General features: G+C 43.7%; 1 protein-coding gene across 1 annotated transcript in view; it reads left to right on the forward strand.

Moving 5' to 3' along the window:
- LOC144142114 (cytochrome P450 2J4-like) overlaps window positions 1-17,925 on the forward strand; it is a 47,523-nt gene that overhangs the window by 521 nt on the left and 29,077 nt on the right. Inside the window, exons 2-3 of the mRNA XM_077673519.1 lie at window positions 13,356-13,480; window positions 16,857-16,963. Coding sequence (XP_077529645.1) covers window positions 13,356-13,480; window positions 16,857-16,963 — 232 coding nt within the window. The remainder of the gene's footprint in view (window positions 1-13,355; window positions 13,481-16,856; window positions 16,964-17,925) is intronic.

Below are 17,925 nucleotides of genomic sequence, written 5' to 3' on the forward strand. Positions count from 1 at the left end.
GGTGAAATGTAGCCTAACTTGTTATATTGTGATAACACACACACATACGCACACTTTCCAATTACTTTCACATTCTGAGTACGATTAGGGAGAGACACCTCTGAAAGACATCGAGGCTCAGTAAGCAGATACCTATGGTAGGAGCGCTGCCAGTTATGGTATACAACACTGCCCCCAATTAGCAGTGGCACGCTATTTGGATTCAAAGCAAAGTACTGGGGTTTCCTGAGATAAAAACAAAACTTCTCGTCGTGCAAACGACCTTACCACCATAATGCTGTACAGTGCAGTAGAATGTTCTTGAACCCAAGACTATGCGCCGCCCTTAGACTCCATAGAAGTAGGGCATCTGACCAAAGCGTTGTTCTTGACAGCGAAACAGCGAGCAGTGCTAAGCATCAGACCGTCGCTGGAATCTTGCGCCGGGAACGTTTAAAAAAACTTCGTTGAGCGACAGCAGCCTAGCTGGGTACCGAGAGGTAGTCACCGGCAATAAATAAAGTATCATAAGGTAAAAGATTTTAACAAACAATATGGCCTGAAGTGTTGAAAGAGTGGGTATATTTTGTGCTCCAAAAATCTTCCAGACAGGACGTGGCTTTGAATACAACTCTTCAGCCGTAGAAAGACACCAGATAGTACGGGTCCTTCCACAGCTCGAGCGAAAGTGTCGACGTTGTTCTGGTCAATATAACAGCAGATTCAGTTGAATGCTACCACAAGCGTATGCACTCAAGGCTTACTGCAAAATTGGGGCTGTTTACAGCCTATACAAAACTTCGAATCCCGATATTGTAGGATAGGCATTTCGAATTGTATATCTATGGGAACTTCACAAGAAAAATAGAGAACCAGCAGGTAACGTACAGTAAAAAAAACTTGGCTACGGCTTAACTCAGTTATGCCTGGGTGTGCGTAGCGAGAGGTACGGGCAATGTTATTGTTTAGCTTGGTTCTCTGTACGCTTACGACGCTTCTCGAGGCGTGCGGATTGCTCTTGCTCCGTCTCCTATGCTCGCTGCCTCCTCATGGTTTCGTTTTGACGACGAAGCCTAACTTCTTTCATTCTCTCCGACTCACTTTCAATATCTGACGACGAATCCCACCGAGCCGCCCCTTCTATATATCCGTTTTTTTTAGTTGTTGTTTTTTATTTACATTCATATTTATTTGTTATTTTCCTTTTGTTTTGTTTTTTGGGCGCGGTGAGCGGCGCAGCCAGCTGCGGCGGCTAAGGAATCGATAGGTTCCCTATCCGCCGCAGGTTCTCTAGGAACCGCCGCCAGCTATGGGAACCGTTCAGCTGGCGGGGCGGCCACCGACCACAGTGAAACGGCGCGAAAACGGCCATTCTGGCTACCGCTACAAACATTTCAAGCAAAAATACTCGGGTCCAAGTTAAGAACGACACCAGAAGTAGCCCCTGCACCGCATCACTGAAGCCGGCTGTTACTCCGCGCGGCGCAAAACGTTCCCTACTACGATTATTTTGAAAGTGACACGAGTCGTTTCTATGATTTCTCGCACTTGATATGCTTATAACTTCCTGCAATGGCTATAAAAACACTAGGTGTGAAAAATAAGATTTCACGCATTAAACGCCATATCTTTTCAAAACGCGCACGCGCGTTGACACCCAGGACCATCGCTTCGGCGGAGTGATACACTACGTAAGCTGTTGCCGTTCTTAACTTATACCCTAGTATAGTACGAATATTCTATCCATTCTATCAACGTGTGACCCTAGATGCAGTGAGGCACCATTTCTATGTAAGCAATGAAATACTAGAACAAGTAGAAGATTGTAACTCCCGGGAAAAATCTCTGGGGATGCAAATATTGAGCAGGAAATTGCGTGCAGAGATATTGTCGACCGGCCTGCCTTCGCTAAGCAATTCAAAATGTGCGGCACTTAGTTACTTTCTATGCTGAAACTACTTGTATACAAATATTGTGCACTTCCAGTGGTGATGTACGGGGCGCAAACTTCAGTGACAGTAATGGTCTAGAAAGCAAACACACGCGGGCCGTACGATTCTGGGGCCAGACAATACTACATGCAACAATCAGAGATGAGAAAACAGCAGCCTGACATCGGAAACAAACTTTTGGAGAAGATATATCTGAATTCGCAAAATTCAGTAGGTTGAGACGTCATGTAATGTGAATAACGTACACCACGTGAACTACCGGTTTAAGTAAATTGTTGAAGGTTTGAAGTTTTATTGAAAAAAATATAGTTGTTACATTGAAATACAATAATGGATACATACAGAAGGAGGTCCCAGAGTGAAACACTGTCGGGGGGACCTCCTGTAACAACGTTATATGGTGCGAAATTCTCCAAGGTGTCGCAGCATTCGATTGCGGTTGTGCAATAAAAATTATAGAATAGAAAGCGAAGACATGGCACAGAACGAAAAGGCATGGTACCGGATTGGTTGTGCGAGTTGTTCAGGCGGCGTACGACACACTGATGCGTTAAGTGCCGAGATGCGAATAGCTGTCAAAGAAAAAGCTTTTTAATCTACAGTGAAAAGAACTTAGGGAACGAGACAATTTAATTTCAACCGGTATTGTGTTCCAGAATGCAATGCCTGAAAACAGAACTGTTTGCCGTAATTGGTGCGTGCTTTCAGAAGGAGGAGGTTATGATGTTCAGAAAATCTGGTAATGTTAGAGTTTGTGAGGTGATCATGGGGAAAGCCGTCAATGACGATGACATGAGAGCGAAGGCGATCGATCAGTAGCCCTAACTTGATTAGCACTAAGCGTCGTAGCGGAAAAATTTTGAAACTGTTGTAAATAGAATATGTAGGTGCCCTGTAAGTGCTGAAGCTGATTATGCGAATAGCTTGGTTTTGTAAGTGCTCAATCCCAGATAGATGCGCTTGGTAAGTGTTTCCCCATGATGAAATGCAATATGAAATGTGGCTGTGAACGAAGGCAAAGAAAAGCAAACGAAGTATGTGAACAGGGAAATTAAAACGTGATCGCAACAAGACACGGATACCAAAGCATAATTTCTTACTGAGGGATTTAACATGCAGGCTGAATTTCAAATGGGGGTCTAATGTAATTCCCAGGAATACAGCTGATCTAGATGCGGTTATACAGTGATTACGAAGAAAAACGGAGGGAGTTGAAGGAAGCTGCCTCTGATGTGAGTGAAAGACCATAAATCTGGTTTTAGCGGGGTTTATATGAAGCTGATTTTTTTTCACACCACAGACAAATATTTTTTAGATCGTTGTTGAGTCAATCCGTTAAATTTGTCAAAATTTCGTCCCCAACAAATAGTGTGGTGTCATCGGCATAGAGGATGCAATTAGTGTATTGAAAGCAAGTAGGTAAATCGTTAATGTACAAGAGGAAAAGGAGAGGGCCTAGCAGGGAACCATGTGGTACACCTCTGCTAATAGTTGATGGTTGTGATAAGGAATCTTTTATTTGTACCACTTGATTCCGGTTAGCCAAATAACTGCGTAAAAGGTTTAAGACGAGCCCACATATTCCGAGCGATTACAATTTATGATTAATCGTGTCAAATGCCTTTGGGAAATCAATAAACAAGGCCCCGGCCCAGAACCTCTTGTCAGTAAATGTTTTCACGGCGTCAATAGATGTTATCAGAGCTAATCCCGTAGAGTAGTTTGCACAAAAACCGAATTGTTTAGATGTGAGCAAGTCAAATTTGTTAAGGTTGCTGATCAGGCGGTTAACAATTCGTTTTTCTGGGAGTTTGCTAAAAACGGCAAGATAGTGATTGGACGATAATTGGACAACAAAACACGCTCTCCCTTTTTAAACAAAGGAACAATTGTGCCCTCTTTCAGCTGGCTGGGAAAAATACCACACATAAATATTTTGTTCATAATGTTAGCAAGTACACCACTTAGCTCACGGGATAGAAGTTTAATTTTGGATGGCATGGCTGCGTCCAGCCCAGCTCAGTTGTTTTTGAAGCTACTCAGTATGGCGTAAACTCATCCGGCTATGCGGGGCGTAAAAAGAAACTACGGGGGCAGCGGGGAAGGTGAACTGCAACAGCGTCCTCAATCGGAACACCCGTTGAGAAAAAACCATTGAACGCATTCGCTATATCGTCGGGATTAGTCCACCACCGAGGACCATCAGTATTTTTGTTGATTCCACGTTCTGGGTTAGCCAAGTTTAGAAATTCCTTAATTAGTTTCCAATTCATGTAATTAGTTTTACTGTTTTTCATAATTTGATTTTGGTAGTAGGTTTGTTTGGCTTCTTTTAACAATTTGGTGAGTGTGCGAGAGTATTTCTTTAGGCGGGCTTTAAGAGCTAGATTAAAGGGAAGGAGTTTCACTTTTTTCTGCAGGTTATCTCGCTTGCGCATCAACTGCGATAAGCCACGTGAAACCCAGGGATTTTTTGGGTTATTAGAACGCTTGTAGGTCTGTGATCGTGATGTGCATGAGGTAAAAACTGTTTTTAGTTTATCACAAAACATGTCATACGCCTTTTCAGCATTTTTTTCCTGAATTATATCCTCCCAATTTGTATTAGAAATGATTTGAATAAACTGAGCCGAGTTAAATGAAGCTGCATGCAGAATATTACGTTTTGTAGGGTTCTGATTTTCGATAAGTAAAAAGACGGGGTAGTGATCCGCAATGTTGCAATGGACAACACCAGCAATCTGAGATGAGATGAGGTTTGATAGGACGTGATCGATCAGGGTACACGGGCCAAGTAGCATGCATCTTGTAAGCGAGGTAATCAAAGAATCCAGACCATGACCGTGAAACCAGTTCACATAATCTGAGCACGAGGTATCATTTATGCCGCTTATATTGGTGTTTATATCACCAACGATAATGACATTTTTGTTTTCACGGTTAAGAAGATGGAGTATGTTGTCGAGTTCGGCACAGAAGTCCTGGTAAGATGAGGATGGCGATCGGTAAATTGAGGCCACGACAGTGTTTTTATGAGCAAAAAACAAGGTACGGTCAAATTCTAGCCAGGCGGACTCTAATTTATCTGTTCGGAAACAAAGATCGGCGCGGCGTTTGTAGAGCATTGTCTGGGAGATAAACATGGCAAGAAAACAAGGAAAGACAAAATGTACAAGCGAAGACCACAGAATCGATACCGGGATGAATAAGACATTTTTGGGGAGAAGGACGTGGCAATCTCGAGATATCACTATCTGGAAATCCTTGGGAGAGGCCTTGTCCTGCGGCATACACAAAAGAATGATGATTTTAATGATACGCAATGCCCCCGATAATGCACTGGTTTGTTTTACGCGAATGAGTAACCGGAATAAAGTTAATTCGTTCTTTTAAAAGCAAAGGATTTGAAAACAGTTATTAAAAAGCCTTAATGTTGAAACAAAACAAACCTTACTTGATAGGTATTGCAGATGAGAATGAATGGCTAGTCTTGATAAAGAGCTGTGATCACAGGATGTAACCCGGGAACTTGTACAACACAAGTATATTTCCTGTTCTTTGCAATACATAAAAAAGGTCACGCTATCGAGAGAACCAGTAAAAGGATAATAACTTGAATTCTGTAAGAGAGAGCGGGCAAGATTTTGTAATAACGTTAATACAAGCTTTCCGTCGGTTCGATTGGAACGTCTTAAACTTTGTTTTGAAGATGTGCGGCCAGGGTGCAAAATCAAGTTCAGGCAATAACGCTGCAAAAAAGTAGAGGTGTAAAGTAGCAACATTACATTCATCTAAATCTAAATATAAATATATGTAAATCTAAATAAAATTAATATCTAAATATAAAAATGTGCACTACACAACCGCCCGTAATATTGACAATTGAAATACACAGCGTTATGTTCTACAGAATGCAAGAGGGCCGCATTCTACCCTTCGATAATTCCAATCAGCTCACGCTTAACGATAAAAAGGGTCTGCGTACACACATACGCTAGCGCATGATACCAAGCTATGGGCCTCTACGGACTCTCTTCTTTGCTCTCTTAGGCAGGTTGCTAAGACAGTGGTCTCCTGGACCATAGCCTATTGTGCGCACATAGTGCGCGCCAATAGCAACCTTCTCAGGGTCACTACTCTGCGCACAGGTGTACCGGTGCCCTCGGAGCATAGTGTTTTGACATCTACCTGCATGTCCAACATATCTCTTGTCGGATTGCTCTACACCTGCGACGTAACAAAAAATTTTGAAGGGTTTTTCTATTTGTTTAATGCTTGGTAGGTGAAGTATATGGTATTCTTTATGAACGATTGCAGAGTGATGGGGGGCGGACATGCGGAAACAACAGGCTCCAAGGGCATCACGTGTGCGCAAACTAGTGACCCCGAGAACTTGGGTACGCATCGGAAAGTCTACGCAGCCCACGTTCGTGCAGACCAAGATATTGTTTCGCTTGGCAAAACCGCAAAAAAGACCTTTTTTAGAAACATATGGCATGTTGTAAGGCAAATGCTGTGTATGCATCAGCTATCGTTAGGCCTTCCTGAGAGGTGTGCCTTCCTGAGAGGTGTGCTTCGGCTCCTGTACAAGTGTATTCGCTTAAGAAAGTTCCAAAAATACGACACCATGCGGTGTACTTGTCCCATTCGTTGATCTTTGTGTCGCGCATGATTATTTTTATGTTGTGGGCACTAATTTTACACCTATTCCGTCTCTGTTTGCTACAGAGAGGGTGTTTATGGGTAGGGGATGGTGCATTTTGGTCCTGCGTGTGCTAAACAAAACATACGGTCAGAAACCTGAAAAATCAAATTCCGTAGTTTCATGCAAAAGCCTGTACGCCTCATCACGTGGATATTCAGTGGATTAGTTATCATCGGGCACTATTTTCAAAATCAGTAGACCTCAGATAGCGAAGGTCCCTCAAAGATTTTCTACTGTGCGACCTGCATCGACCATGTCTACGTTTTCACTGCCCCCTGTATGCAGACGTTCCAAGCGCTCTTGCCTCTGGTTTTCTCCGGCTCTTTGGAGCGGCTGTCTACGTTCACAACGGCCTCTCTATGCCGTCATTTTAAGTGGCCTACTTACCCTTCTTCATTAAGCTCGAGGTGGCGCTCCCATTGTTAGGAACACTTTCTCTATTTTCAATTTGATTTCTCGTGTATAGTCGTGACTCCATTTTTGTCGGCCATCCACCTTCATAGAACAGAACAGCTTGTAATTCTTTTTTTGTGTGCACAGCCAAATGAGGGGGTACAAAGAACGGTATCCAGTCGGCAGCTTGCACCCATTTGTTTTGTAGCGTCTTTCCCTTGTCCCCTTGTCCATCCTTACTTTACACCTCTTAGATAATAGCAAAACGTGTTCGAACCTAGGGTAACCGACTAAGAGAAAATTGTTGTTCCTAAACGGGTGGGTTAATGTTCCATAGGCATGCAGATTTGTAACCTGACTATGATTTTTACAAATCCTTTAGTAGCTGTAGTAGGTCCAGAACCCAGAAAAAGTGTAACGCCATCGTAACAAATGAAGTATTTTTTTCAGACACACTGGGTCATGTAGGTATCGAACAAAAGATAAGATGAAATTGCCTGAGTGTTCAGAATTTTCACAAGAAGCAATATTAGTGGCATTTGTGCCTGCCACATGATAAAACTGCATCCAACATGAAAAGTTTAATCAAGAGAGAGACGTGATTACCAATCTTCCCTATAGATAGCCAGAAAAAGTTTTGTTTTGTTTTTTAGTTTATTTTGCGACAAACCACGTGAAAACATATATACCCACTAGAAAATGGGTCGGGGCATGTGTGGGCAAAGATGAACAATACGAAATTACGCTAGCATGCTAGCTAGCATGCTAACGTGCTAGCATGTTCTAGCTTGTTCACGCTAGCATGCTAGCGTAAAAAAAAGGTCAATCCCATTCTTCAAATGACAAAGTCGATTGAAACGCGAGGCTTTCCTTCGTCACAAACGAAGTCGAACCAAAGTTAAATCTCGTTAACGTAATAAGGGTAGCGTCCGGAGCTCGTTGGTACTCCATTTTGAAATAAAATAATTGCGCAAAAGTGGGGGAGACATGGACGAAGTGAGGACAGACACACACGTCACAGCAGACACACACGTCGCAGCACGTGTCTGTCCTCACTTCGTCCGTGTCCTCCCCCCAATTTTGCGGAATTATTTTATTTAGCTCGTTAACGATTAGTTCGTTGTCGTCTGCCCATGACGGCAGCCGGTGATGCACTAACTGGTCACTGGTGGTAGCTATGATACGACTATGCTGCCCATCGCTACCTAAGGCACCCTAACTTTCCATAGGTCGCGCTCAAAGCGAAACTAGAACCGTCGTCTTCAGGCTGTTCACCATCATCTTGTGCATTTGATCCCCCTGCAACGCTGCGAACAATCAACCTCCTGTACATTGAGCAAGGGGGCGGCAGCTTTCATTTAAGAGGCTATGAGCTAGGTGGGGCAGTTGGTCGCGCGCCACAGCATTTCTACAGCATGGAATGTATGTGTGAAACCACTTTGTTTACTCTTATTCAGGCTAGCAAAATCCTCGTTTGTACTCATCGGCTCAGCCGTTATCTAACAGGACGGCCGGCGTAATTAGCGCACATCGAGCGCTGCCTATGTACACCTGCGTCTACGCCGTAGCACCTTGCGCAAAACCTACTTTTTCACGCGCTCTAATGAAGATGACGAGGATGGTGATGATAGTGTTAAAGTGCTTCCCATGTATCCAGTTCCGAGGAGTGGCTATGAATATATAAGTGTCCCCTGTCCTTGATGTGCCATTCTTGAAACTCATTGTGTAAGTTCGCATTCCTGCAGTGAGTTTTGAGCATAACGATTTGGTTTTTGGACTTTGACTTTGGACTTTGGAGACATTGTCTTTCGACTAGAGAAAGGTTCGCGTATCAACCATCTTTCACTGCAACAATAGTCATCGACATCGTCAGAGAAAGTTTGCTTTCCAGCAGTGCGTTTACCCGTGCGCCGGAAGCCATCAGTAAAGCATAAAAACTTCGCTTTAAAAGTACGATAGCTATATGACTACTTCCGCTAACAAGGTATTGTTTCCGGGAAACTTGACACTCGCTTCGGGAGAGTCTGTAGGTATATCATACTACCATCAACACAGGGCAAGAGCGTGTCGCCACATAAATTGAATACCTTCGAGTTGCCATCTCTACAATATTTTTTCGAACGTTTTGGAGCAATCTGAGCTCTTTTGTGTCATATTGACTGCTTTTTTCTTATAAAGTAGAGTATGCCATCGTCGGAACGGATATATAAAACCAAACAGCAGCAATTAAAAGAGGAATGCACCAAATCATTGGGGGAGCTTACGGGGTCCCTCAACGGTTTAATTTGAACAGGATGTCAGCTAAAGGAGGATGACTGGGGTATATGAGCTCGACGATTTATCTGTTGTTTTAAGCACGCCACGCGCTTTATACCACACCGGAGCATGGGTTCGACAGTTGGTGTTGAGGGGAAGGAAGCCGCACTTTATGCCCCATCGACCATTCTTAAAATTATCTATGGCTGCTCTGCTTTAAAAAGAAAAACTAGAACATGTTTCGGGCATTCTCGCACCTCTTTTCTGCAAATTTTGAACTGGGAGGTTTCGGCACCTTTCGTTTTTGCTAAAGCTCTTTATGTCGACTTTTGCGGCTTGTACGTCAACCGAGTCGCTCTGAACCCAACTTTAAGCACAAATGCCTTCCTTACTTGGCCATTTCGGAAACTCCCGGTTGCACACTTGATAAATTTTGAGGTTCTTCAATCTTCAGCTTCTTGCTGCTAGATAAAGTGCCCTAGGCACAAACACCCAGGCTGCTTGTGGCGATGTTAACGCTCTATTTACCACCAGCTCAGCAGTGGTTTAAAGTATGTAATCATCATCATCACCAGCCTATCTACGCTCACTGCAGGGCAAAGGCCTCTCCCATTAACCTCCAATTATCCCGGTCCTGTGCTAACAGCCGCCAATTTATCCAGAGTAAACTTCTTGATCTAATCTGCCCATCAAACTTTCTGCTGCCCCCTGCCAGGCTTGCCTTCTCTAGGTATCCACTCGGTTACCCTTAATGACCAACGGTTATCTTGCCTTTGCATTACATGCCCTGCCCATGTCCATTTCTTCTTAATTTCTACTCAGATGTCCTTAACACGCGTTTGTTCCCTGACATACTCCGCTCCCTTCTTGTCCCTTAATGTTACACCTACCATCTTCCGCTCCATTTCCCGCTGAGTCGTTCTCAATTTAAGTTGAGCCCTCTTAGTGAGCCTCCAAGTTTCTGCCCCGTACGTGAGTACCGGTAAGATGCTGCTGTCATACACTTTCTTCTTTAGGGCCAAGGGTAGGCTGCCATTCACTATCTGAGAATGCATGCTGAATGCACACGACCCCATTCTTTTCCTAATTATCTCTGCCTCAAGCTTGGGATCAGGGGTCACAACTTAGCTGAAGTAGATATATTCGCTTGCCACTTCCACTGCCTTGCCACCTGTCTCAAACCGCTGTGCTCTCCCGAGGTTATTGATCATTACTTTAGTTTTCTGCATAATATATTTCAGGCCCACGGTTATACTGTGTCCAATGCGGTACGCTTGCTTTGCAATTCCTCTCCCGAGTTACTTAACAAGGCAGCGTCATCAGCAAATCTGAGGTTACTGATGTATTCTCCATTGACCCTTAGAACCACCTGTTTCCAATCCAATGTACTGAATACTTCTAGTAAACATGCTGTGAATAACGTCGGAGTGATTGTGTCTTTTTCTCCGACGACCTTCCTTATAGGTATTTTACTGCTCTCCTTATGGAGGAAGATGGTAGCTGTGGACCCATTGTAAATATCCTCTATTATTCTTACATAATGCTCGTCTACACCTTGGTTCCGTAATGCCTGAATGACTGCTGCAGTTTTGATCAAGTCAAATGCTTTCTCATAATCTATGAAGGCTATATATAGGGGTTTAGGATACTCCGCGCACTTCTCTATGACCTGATTGATCCTGTGAATATGGTTTATTGTTGAATAGCATTTAGAAAACCCTGCTTCTTCGTCAGTTTCCCTGAAATCTAAGGTGGCAGAAATTCTGTTAGCGATTACCTTGTTAAGTACCTTGTAACAAGGTAATCGCTAACAGTACCTTGTAGACAGTAAGCTGATCGGCCTATAATTTTTAAGTCCTTCATGTAACCTTTCTTACGGATTAGGATGATGTTCGCGTTCTTCCAAGACTTTGGTACACTCGCAGTCATTAGGCATTGCGTGTACAGGTTTTCCAGTCTTACTAGTACAATTTGCCCGCCATCCTCTAGAGAGGACTCCCGTTTTCTGGTCTTCACCAGGTTGTTTGCCCCCTTTTATTGCTTTCAAAACCTTCCTTACTTCTCCTGTCGTTAATGGTGGGATGCCTATCTCCTCCGAACTACTTTCTTGTTCGGTATTGTCCTCGATGCCCCGGCTACTGTGAAGATCTCTATAGAACATCTCGGCTACTGTGACTATTTTATCCCTATTTGAGATGCCATTGCCTTGCTTGTCTTTAAGTACATACATCTGATTTTCCCCATGCCTAGTCACCTCTTCACTGCTTTCAGGCTGCCTCCTTTCTTTACAGTATTTTCGATCCTCTCCATGTTCGATCCTCTTCATTTGATCCTCTCCGTATGTCAGCTGTCTTACGCCAATTAAATTCGAAAGCTCCGCTAGTTGTATTTTGTTAGTTGGGATGGATATTGTCATGGTTTGCCGTTTCGTAATTACATCTTTCGTCTTCTGGGAATGTTTACCAGTATCCTGTCTAGCTATCCTGCCCCCGATGTCTACTGCACGCACCATGCTAATGCATGTAAGATTGTCGCTGTCTTCCTGTGTCGTGAATTATGCTTCCTCGGTAAAAGGTGTATATCCGTTATGCAGCGCGATCCTGAATTCTTTAACTTAATTTACGTCTTAATGTTTACGTCTTAGCTCATTGATCGGCTTCTTTCGTACTAGCCTGTTACGGCCCCTTCTCAAATCTAGTCTGATTCGAGATGTTACCATATGGTGGTCACTAAACCTTACCCTTCCGAAAACTTCCACATCCTGCACGACACCAGGGTTAATGCATAATAGGAAGTTTATTTCATTTTTATGCTTCCCATTCGGGCTCTGCCACGTCCACTTCCGGTTCTCCCGTTTGCAGAAGAAGGTATTCATTATGCGTAGGTTATTCCGTTCTGCAAACTCGACTAGTAGGTCCCCCCTGCTTTTTCTTCAGCCCAGATCATAGTTCGAAATTACCTTGTCTCCAGCCTGCTTCTTGCCTACTTTAGCATTGAAGTTTCCCACAACTACGGTATACTGTGTTCTTACTTTATTTATTGCCGATTCCACATCTTCATAGAAGCGTTCAACAGCTGGTCGTCGTAGCTGGATGTAGGCGCACAGCCCTGTACGACCTTGAGTTTGTACCTCTGATTAATCATAATTACAAGACAGGCTACCCTTTCGTTAATCCGTCTATGTTGACAGCTATGCTTTTATTGACCAGAGATCCCACTCATACTTCTCTTGTCTCAACTAGAGTACGGTAACATAGGGCATGTCCATTTTTCAGCACCCTAATGGCTTTAACTGTCCTCCTAAACTCACTAAACCCTATGACACCCCATTTACTGCGCTCTAATTTCTCGAACAACACCTCTCTACACTCGCTTCGCTGGATAAAGTTCTCGTGTTAAACGTTGCCAGGTTCAGGTTCCAATGGCAGCCTGTCCGGCTCTAGGGATTCTTAGCACCATCTACTGCGCCCCAGGTAGGACCGCCGTGGTGGTGAGTTGCTTCGCAGCCACTGGAGACTGAGGGCCCTCGGTTAATTGGTGTATTCATGGGAGGTTGTGGCCAGTACTACACCAGAATAACTAATCCTGCTCTGGTGAGGGAGTGCGTTACCGGCAATGGTCGCCGAGATCAGGCCGCACCCCAAGCCTCATTATGCAATTCCATCAACACGCACATTTTTTTTTAATCCGGTGGGAATTGTGCGGCACCGGTATTAGAGTCACGGTACTTCCGCTGCACCCCACCCTGTAGAGGTAGAGCATCCGCTTCGCGTGCAGAAAGAACTTGGTTCTAGTTCCGGTGGCTCACAATTCATACCGGATTAAAAAAAGAAATCCGCTTGTTGATGAAATTGCAGAAGGAGGCTCGGGGTGTGGCCTGATCTCGGAGACCATTGTCTGTAAGGCACTCCCTCACCAGAGCAGGATTGGGCAGCCTGGTGTAGTAATCGCCAAAACCTACCATGAACACGCCAGTTAGCCCGGCTAGCTCGGTCGGTAGAGCATGAGACTCTAAAATATGCATAATCTTCGTAATATGTCTCATTCCTCTCACATTGACCCTTTTTCAGACTTCGAGTGAACCTGAATTATATAGTGGTACTCAACGATATTGAATCTATAAAGTCCTTTTATTCGAAAGACGATATACTAAACCGTTCAAGCTGCTTTCTTTTGAACTTCGAAAACTACCCAGGTAAGTGCGAAAATTTGGCGATAACATACAGGTGTCAACATCATATGAATAATTTGCAATTAAAGCTGACACGGTGACCTAACGCCTTCGGCCAAGGTTAAGGCAATCACCGAAGTGTCTTCGACGCAGAAGATTTGCGAGGAACGTAAATGCAACCCATCGCAAATGTAACACGTGACACTCAAAGATGGTAAATTTGAAATTGAAGCTAATAGCCATAAATAGCCCGTTTTCCCTTCCGTTTTCCTTATAGGCGACGCATTTGTTCGTTTTCAGGAAATACCGACGCCTACATTTTACAACTTCCCCTCGTTTATTCTATTGGACTTTTTACCAGCCATGTTGACGTGTTCATGTTTAAAGCTCTTGTTTAATTCTAGCATGTTCATGAAAAATACCTGCTGTCTTACTGCAACCTGCAGAGCCGCACCTGAACGACGTTGGAACTAAAGAAATCACTTGTGTTTCAAATGCGGTACCTTCAATTAGCATTGGAATATCAACATAGTTAAAACGCGAAAACAAAATAATTGTTTTGTGGAATAGGTGTGACATTCTGAAATTTCAAACAAAATTTGACAAGGTTCGCGCGAGGATGCGTAATTAAAACTGTGCCGGAAATTCTGCTCACTCAATTTGAGACATCTTCTAGTCATATCAGGTACTTGTTACGTATGTTACCCTAATAGGCCTGAAAGAAGTCTGCGAGGGTAAGGTCTCTAAACAATTCTAAAAGACACCTAATGGCATTTAGTCACACCTACAATTCAAGGATATAAACTACTCGGTAGATCACTAACTAATTATGGCAAAACGCAATGTGTGGTTCCTTCTTCAAAAAAGGCAGCCTCCGGTATCGGCGTTGCGTCTGGAACAGAGAAACGGCTCCTCGAGGGGCGTTCGAAACCATGAGGAGTTAAGCGCGAGTTTCAAAGTGGAATAAAAAATGGCTGCAGCTTAGTTCGTTTATCCCTGAATATGCAAATTGAAGGATTGGCTTAACCCGGTTAAGGCTTGGTTGCACTTGGTTAACCTTGGATTTTGCTGTAATTATTACACTATTCATCCAAACTCTGCTTTGTCAACGGTTGTTGTCCCGCTTCTGCCGTTTTTCGAGCCGCACCGCTACCCGGCCGATACCCGCGGGGTTGTCAGAAGCCGCTTGCCGACGACGGCTTAAAGCCATCTCCCGCGCAACGCTCAGAGAATACGGTCCGGTCTCGCTCACATCCATGGTCATGCTCACATGCGCACGGTCACGTGGTCAGGCGCGAAACAGCTACGGGAATAAAGTGGAACTACTACTACTGCTGCGGAGAGTGCATGCGCCAAGCTGGCAGCGGCGGCTTTGGTGGCTAGCGAACGCTGCCCTCGGCGAAGCTCAGCCGGGCGAGTCACGTCATGCGTTGCCAAGGGCACGGTGCAGATACGATCAAATGAAGGTCAAATTTACCGCGTCGGTGAAACTGCTCGGCGAGGTTAGTATAGCTTTGCTTTAAAACACAAGTTTAGGGCAGCGCTTCTAGGCAATGCAGAGCGGCGTGGCAAGCGCAGAGTTGCAGCTGTGGCTGTGAGCTTCATGCCCGGCGCCTCTCACGCACAAGCCCCGATCACCTGGCGCAGCGCAGAAGTCACCTGGCCACAATTACTTGCAGCCAAAAACTAGAAGGACGAGCGGCGTTCAATCTGAGATTATTGCGTCGCATTCACAATTCCGGAGAAGTAGTGAGGTGTACTGGCATTGTTTTTTTTTCTTTCAGCATAGGTCATATTTTCCTAAATTAATAACAAACATGCGTGCAAGACGCAACCCTGGTCTGTGAGTGGGAATGAGGATATCAGCTGAAAGTGCGCAATTCCCGCGGGCTTCCATGTGATCAATGCATTCGTCTGCCTAGCCCAGCAGCCGGACGACACTCATGGATGCAACATTAAAATATTTGCCGGTCAAATAGATGCTTGACTCGTCCTCAGCAAGATATGGCTAGAAAATCTATTTGAAGAACGCATCTTTACATGCCTATTTATAGGACGCATACATTACATGCATTTTTTAATCGGTAACACCGCGTTTCCCCCTCAATTCAACGATGCTGTGAAACTGAGAAAGCATTTAGCAATGACTTTACTAAAACGTTTACTGAAAACAACTCCCTCCATGCTTCAGCTCCAGAGTTATTATGTGTATGTAAATATTAGAGCAACAACTATTTAGTACCGAACAAGCTTTTTGTAAATGTTTATGAAACACTACAACCCCTGCATGTTCACAAGAATATCGCGTACTGAAGAATTAGAGCACTTTTGTAAGTACAGGCTGACTTTCCGGGTAACTGCCAATTTTTGTTGTCATTTCGCGTAGACAAATTTATTAAGAGATGTCTATCTGTTAACTCAGAACTGGAGAGCTCCCGATCGCAGCAACATTCGAGGCCTTGGTGGCGGCTTGAACATAAAAAAAAACAGTGTATAGTAAGAGAGTGGCAGAAGGGGTCGTCCTGCTCGTCAAAATATTAACTCTCATTGTAAAAAGGCTGTAAAAAACGACCAGGAAAGCTTTTTGACACTTTCTGAGTCATATTGTGCCTCCTTTGGGCAGGTTTGGTTCAATTTATATGCAGTAATTAGCGTTTTTTGGGTAAGAAGACCGGTAAATACCAAAAGGAAAGAAATTAAGACACAAGACAATAAAAACTCGCACAGAAGCCGTTAAGGATACCAAAGCAACATTTTGGACAATAAGTATGCGGCTCTACATTTAGTTAACCGTGAGAGACGTTACATACAATGTTCTCACCGAGCGCAACAAATACGGGTGAGTTACAAGTCAAGTTTTCTTTACATTTTCTTAAACGAACAGACTGCGTACTGACAAGCGACGGACGCAGACGAAGAGGACACATTTGTTACATGCGAAGGATTAACAAAATTGAACCATCAACTAAATGAGCGTATTTTTGTTGCTCATAAGTAACTGTATATATTACAGATTTTTGGCTAACGTTAAAACATTTTCCTAAAGGCGTTAGGTACTAGTCATCTATTTTTTTTAATTTCCTGTACATATCTGTCGCGGTTCTTTTGAATTTTGTCTTTACTCTGTGCGTGATCTTGGACCACTGTAACTTTGAGCCGTTGGTTGTAAACGTTGAAGGTGAACAGATGTAATTACCAAGGACAAGATAACAAAATTTTCGGATCAAAATAACAAAATAACGATATCTTTGAGGACCACAACGCTTCGTGGTATTTTTAAAGGATCCAACTGGCAATTTCTTCGAATGTAAAACAAACAGCCATCGTTGCTTTGCTGTGAATGACAGTAAGTATCCGCCACCTAGCGGTTAAACAACTTCGCGCCGTCTTGTCTTTTTAGGACTCGCATATCTCAATGGAGAAACATGGGCTGCCAACAAGAGATTTTGCATGAGCACATTGAAGAACATTGGATTTACCACATCTGCCGGGGAAGATCTAATGAGGGTAAGTGAGAAAAAATGCGGGGGGTGAAATCACAAACATTAGTACAGATACCACGCTACAAGAACAAGAACAATGTTTCGTTTGCATGCAAATATCATGCACATTTCATAGAACGTCATTTCAACCCCACACGCAGTTAAATATAAACACAAAGCCTTAGTGACTCCCCAAACTGACGAGAATACGATCCGAGATATTCGGCTTCATTGCGGAAACTTCTCTGGGTAATCGGCTCATTAGTTTTCCACGTATCGAAAATCAAAAGGTCATTTTTATTTCATACCTAGGCCCACATCTCCTTCCATACCGTCTTCGCCATTTGCAAAACAAGAATAAGTGCAATACCACCACGAAGGCTGATGGCTAAGAAAGTAACGGCAAGGCTCAATAGACCTTGCGTTCTCACCAAACCATCGCACTGCAAATGATGATGTCTCGGCAAATGTTGCCACTTGTAAGAAAATTCTAGTGATTTTGTGTATTTGAGTATATGTCACTGTATTCATTTCCAGTGTTTCACTTGGATGTTCTTAGATTATTCGGAGTGGTATGATGCCGTGGAGGGAAAAGAAAGTTGGAAAATCATCCATTTTTATAGTTAATCCTGAAGTCATGGATGCAGCAAAATTCGGCCTCATGCCTATGGTGACGAAGCCTGAAGCAAACTGGGACAGAGTTCTGAGACTGGCAGAGTGGTTCCAAATGACAAGAACATTATGAATATTTCAGATAGATGAGTAGAAGCGTACGTCAACGGCAGTGGCAGCTATTAGAACCCAGCAATGAGTTTTGCTAGGGCAGAAAAGACAGCGCGGCGACTGACGCAGTCGATAAAAGCGCCGAGTTGCGCGACGACGCGAACAGAGACTAACGGTATAAAAATAAAATAATGGCGTTTGAGGCGCCAAAACTACTCCAACAAAGTGTACAAATATGGGTTTTAGTTTTGGTGTTATGCTTTT

The sequence above is a fragment of the Haemaphysalis longicornis genome, unplaced genomic scaffold (genome assembly GCF_048455015.1).
Source record: "Haemaphysalis longicornis isolate Haplotype H1 unplaced genomic scaffold, Haemaphysalis longicornis Haplotype H1 scaffold_6, whole genome shotgun sequence".
NCBI classification, from domain to species: Eukaryota; Metazoa; Arthropoda; class Arachnida; order Ixodida; family Ixodidae; genus Haemaphysalis; species Haemaphysalis longicornis.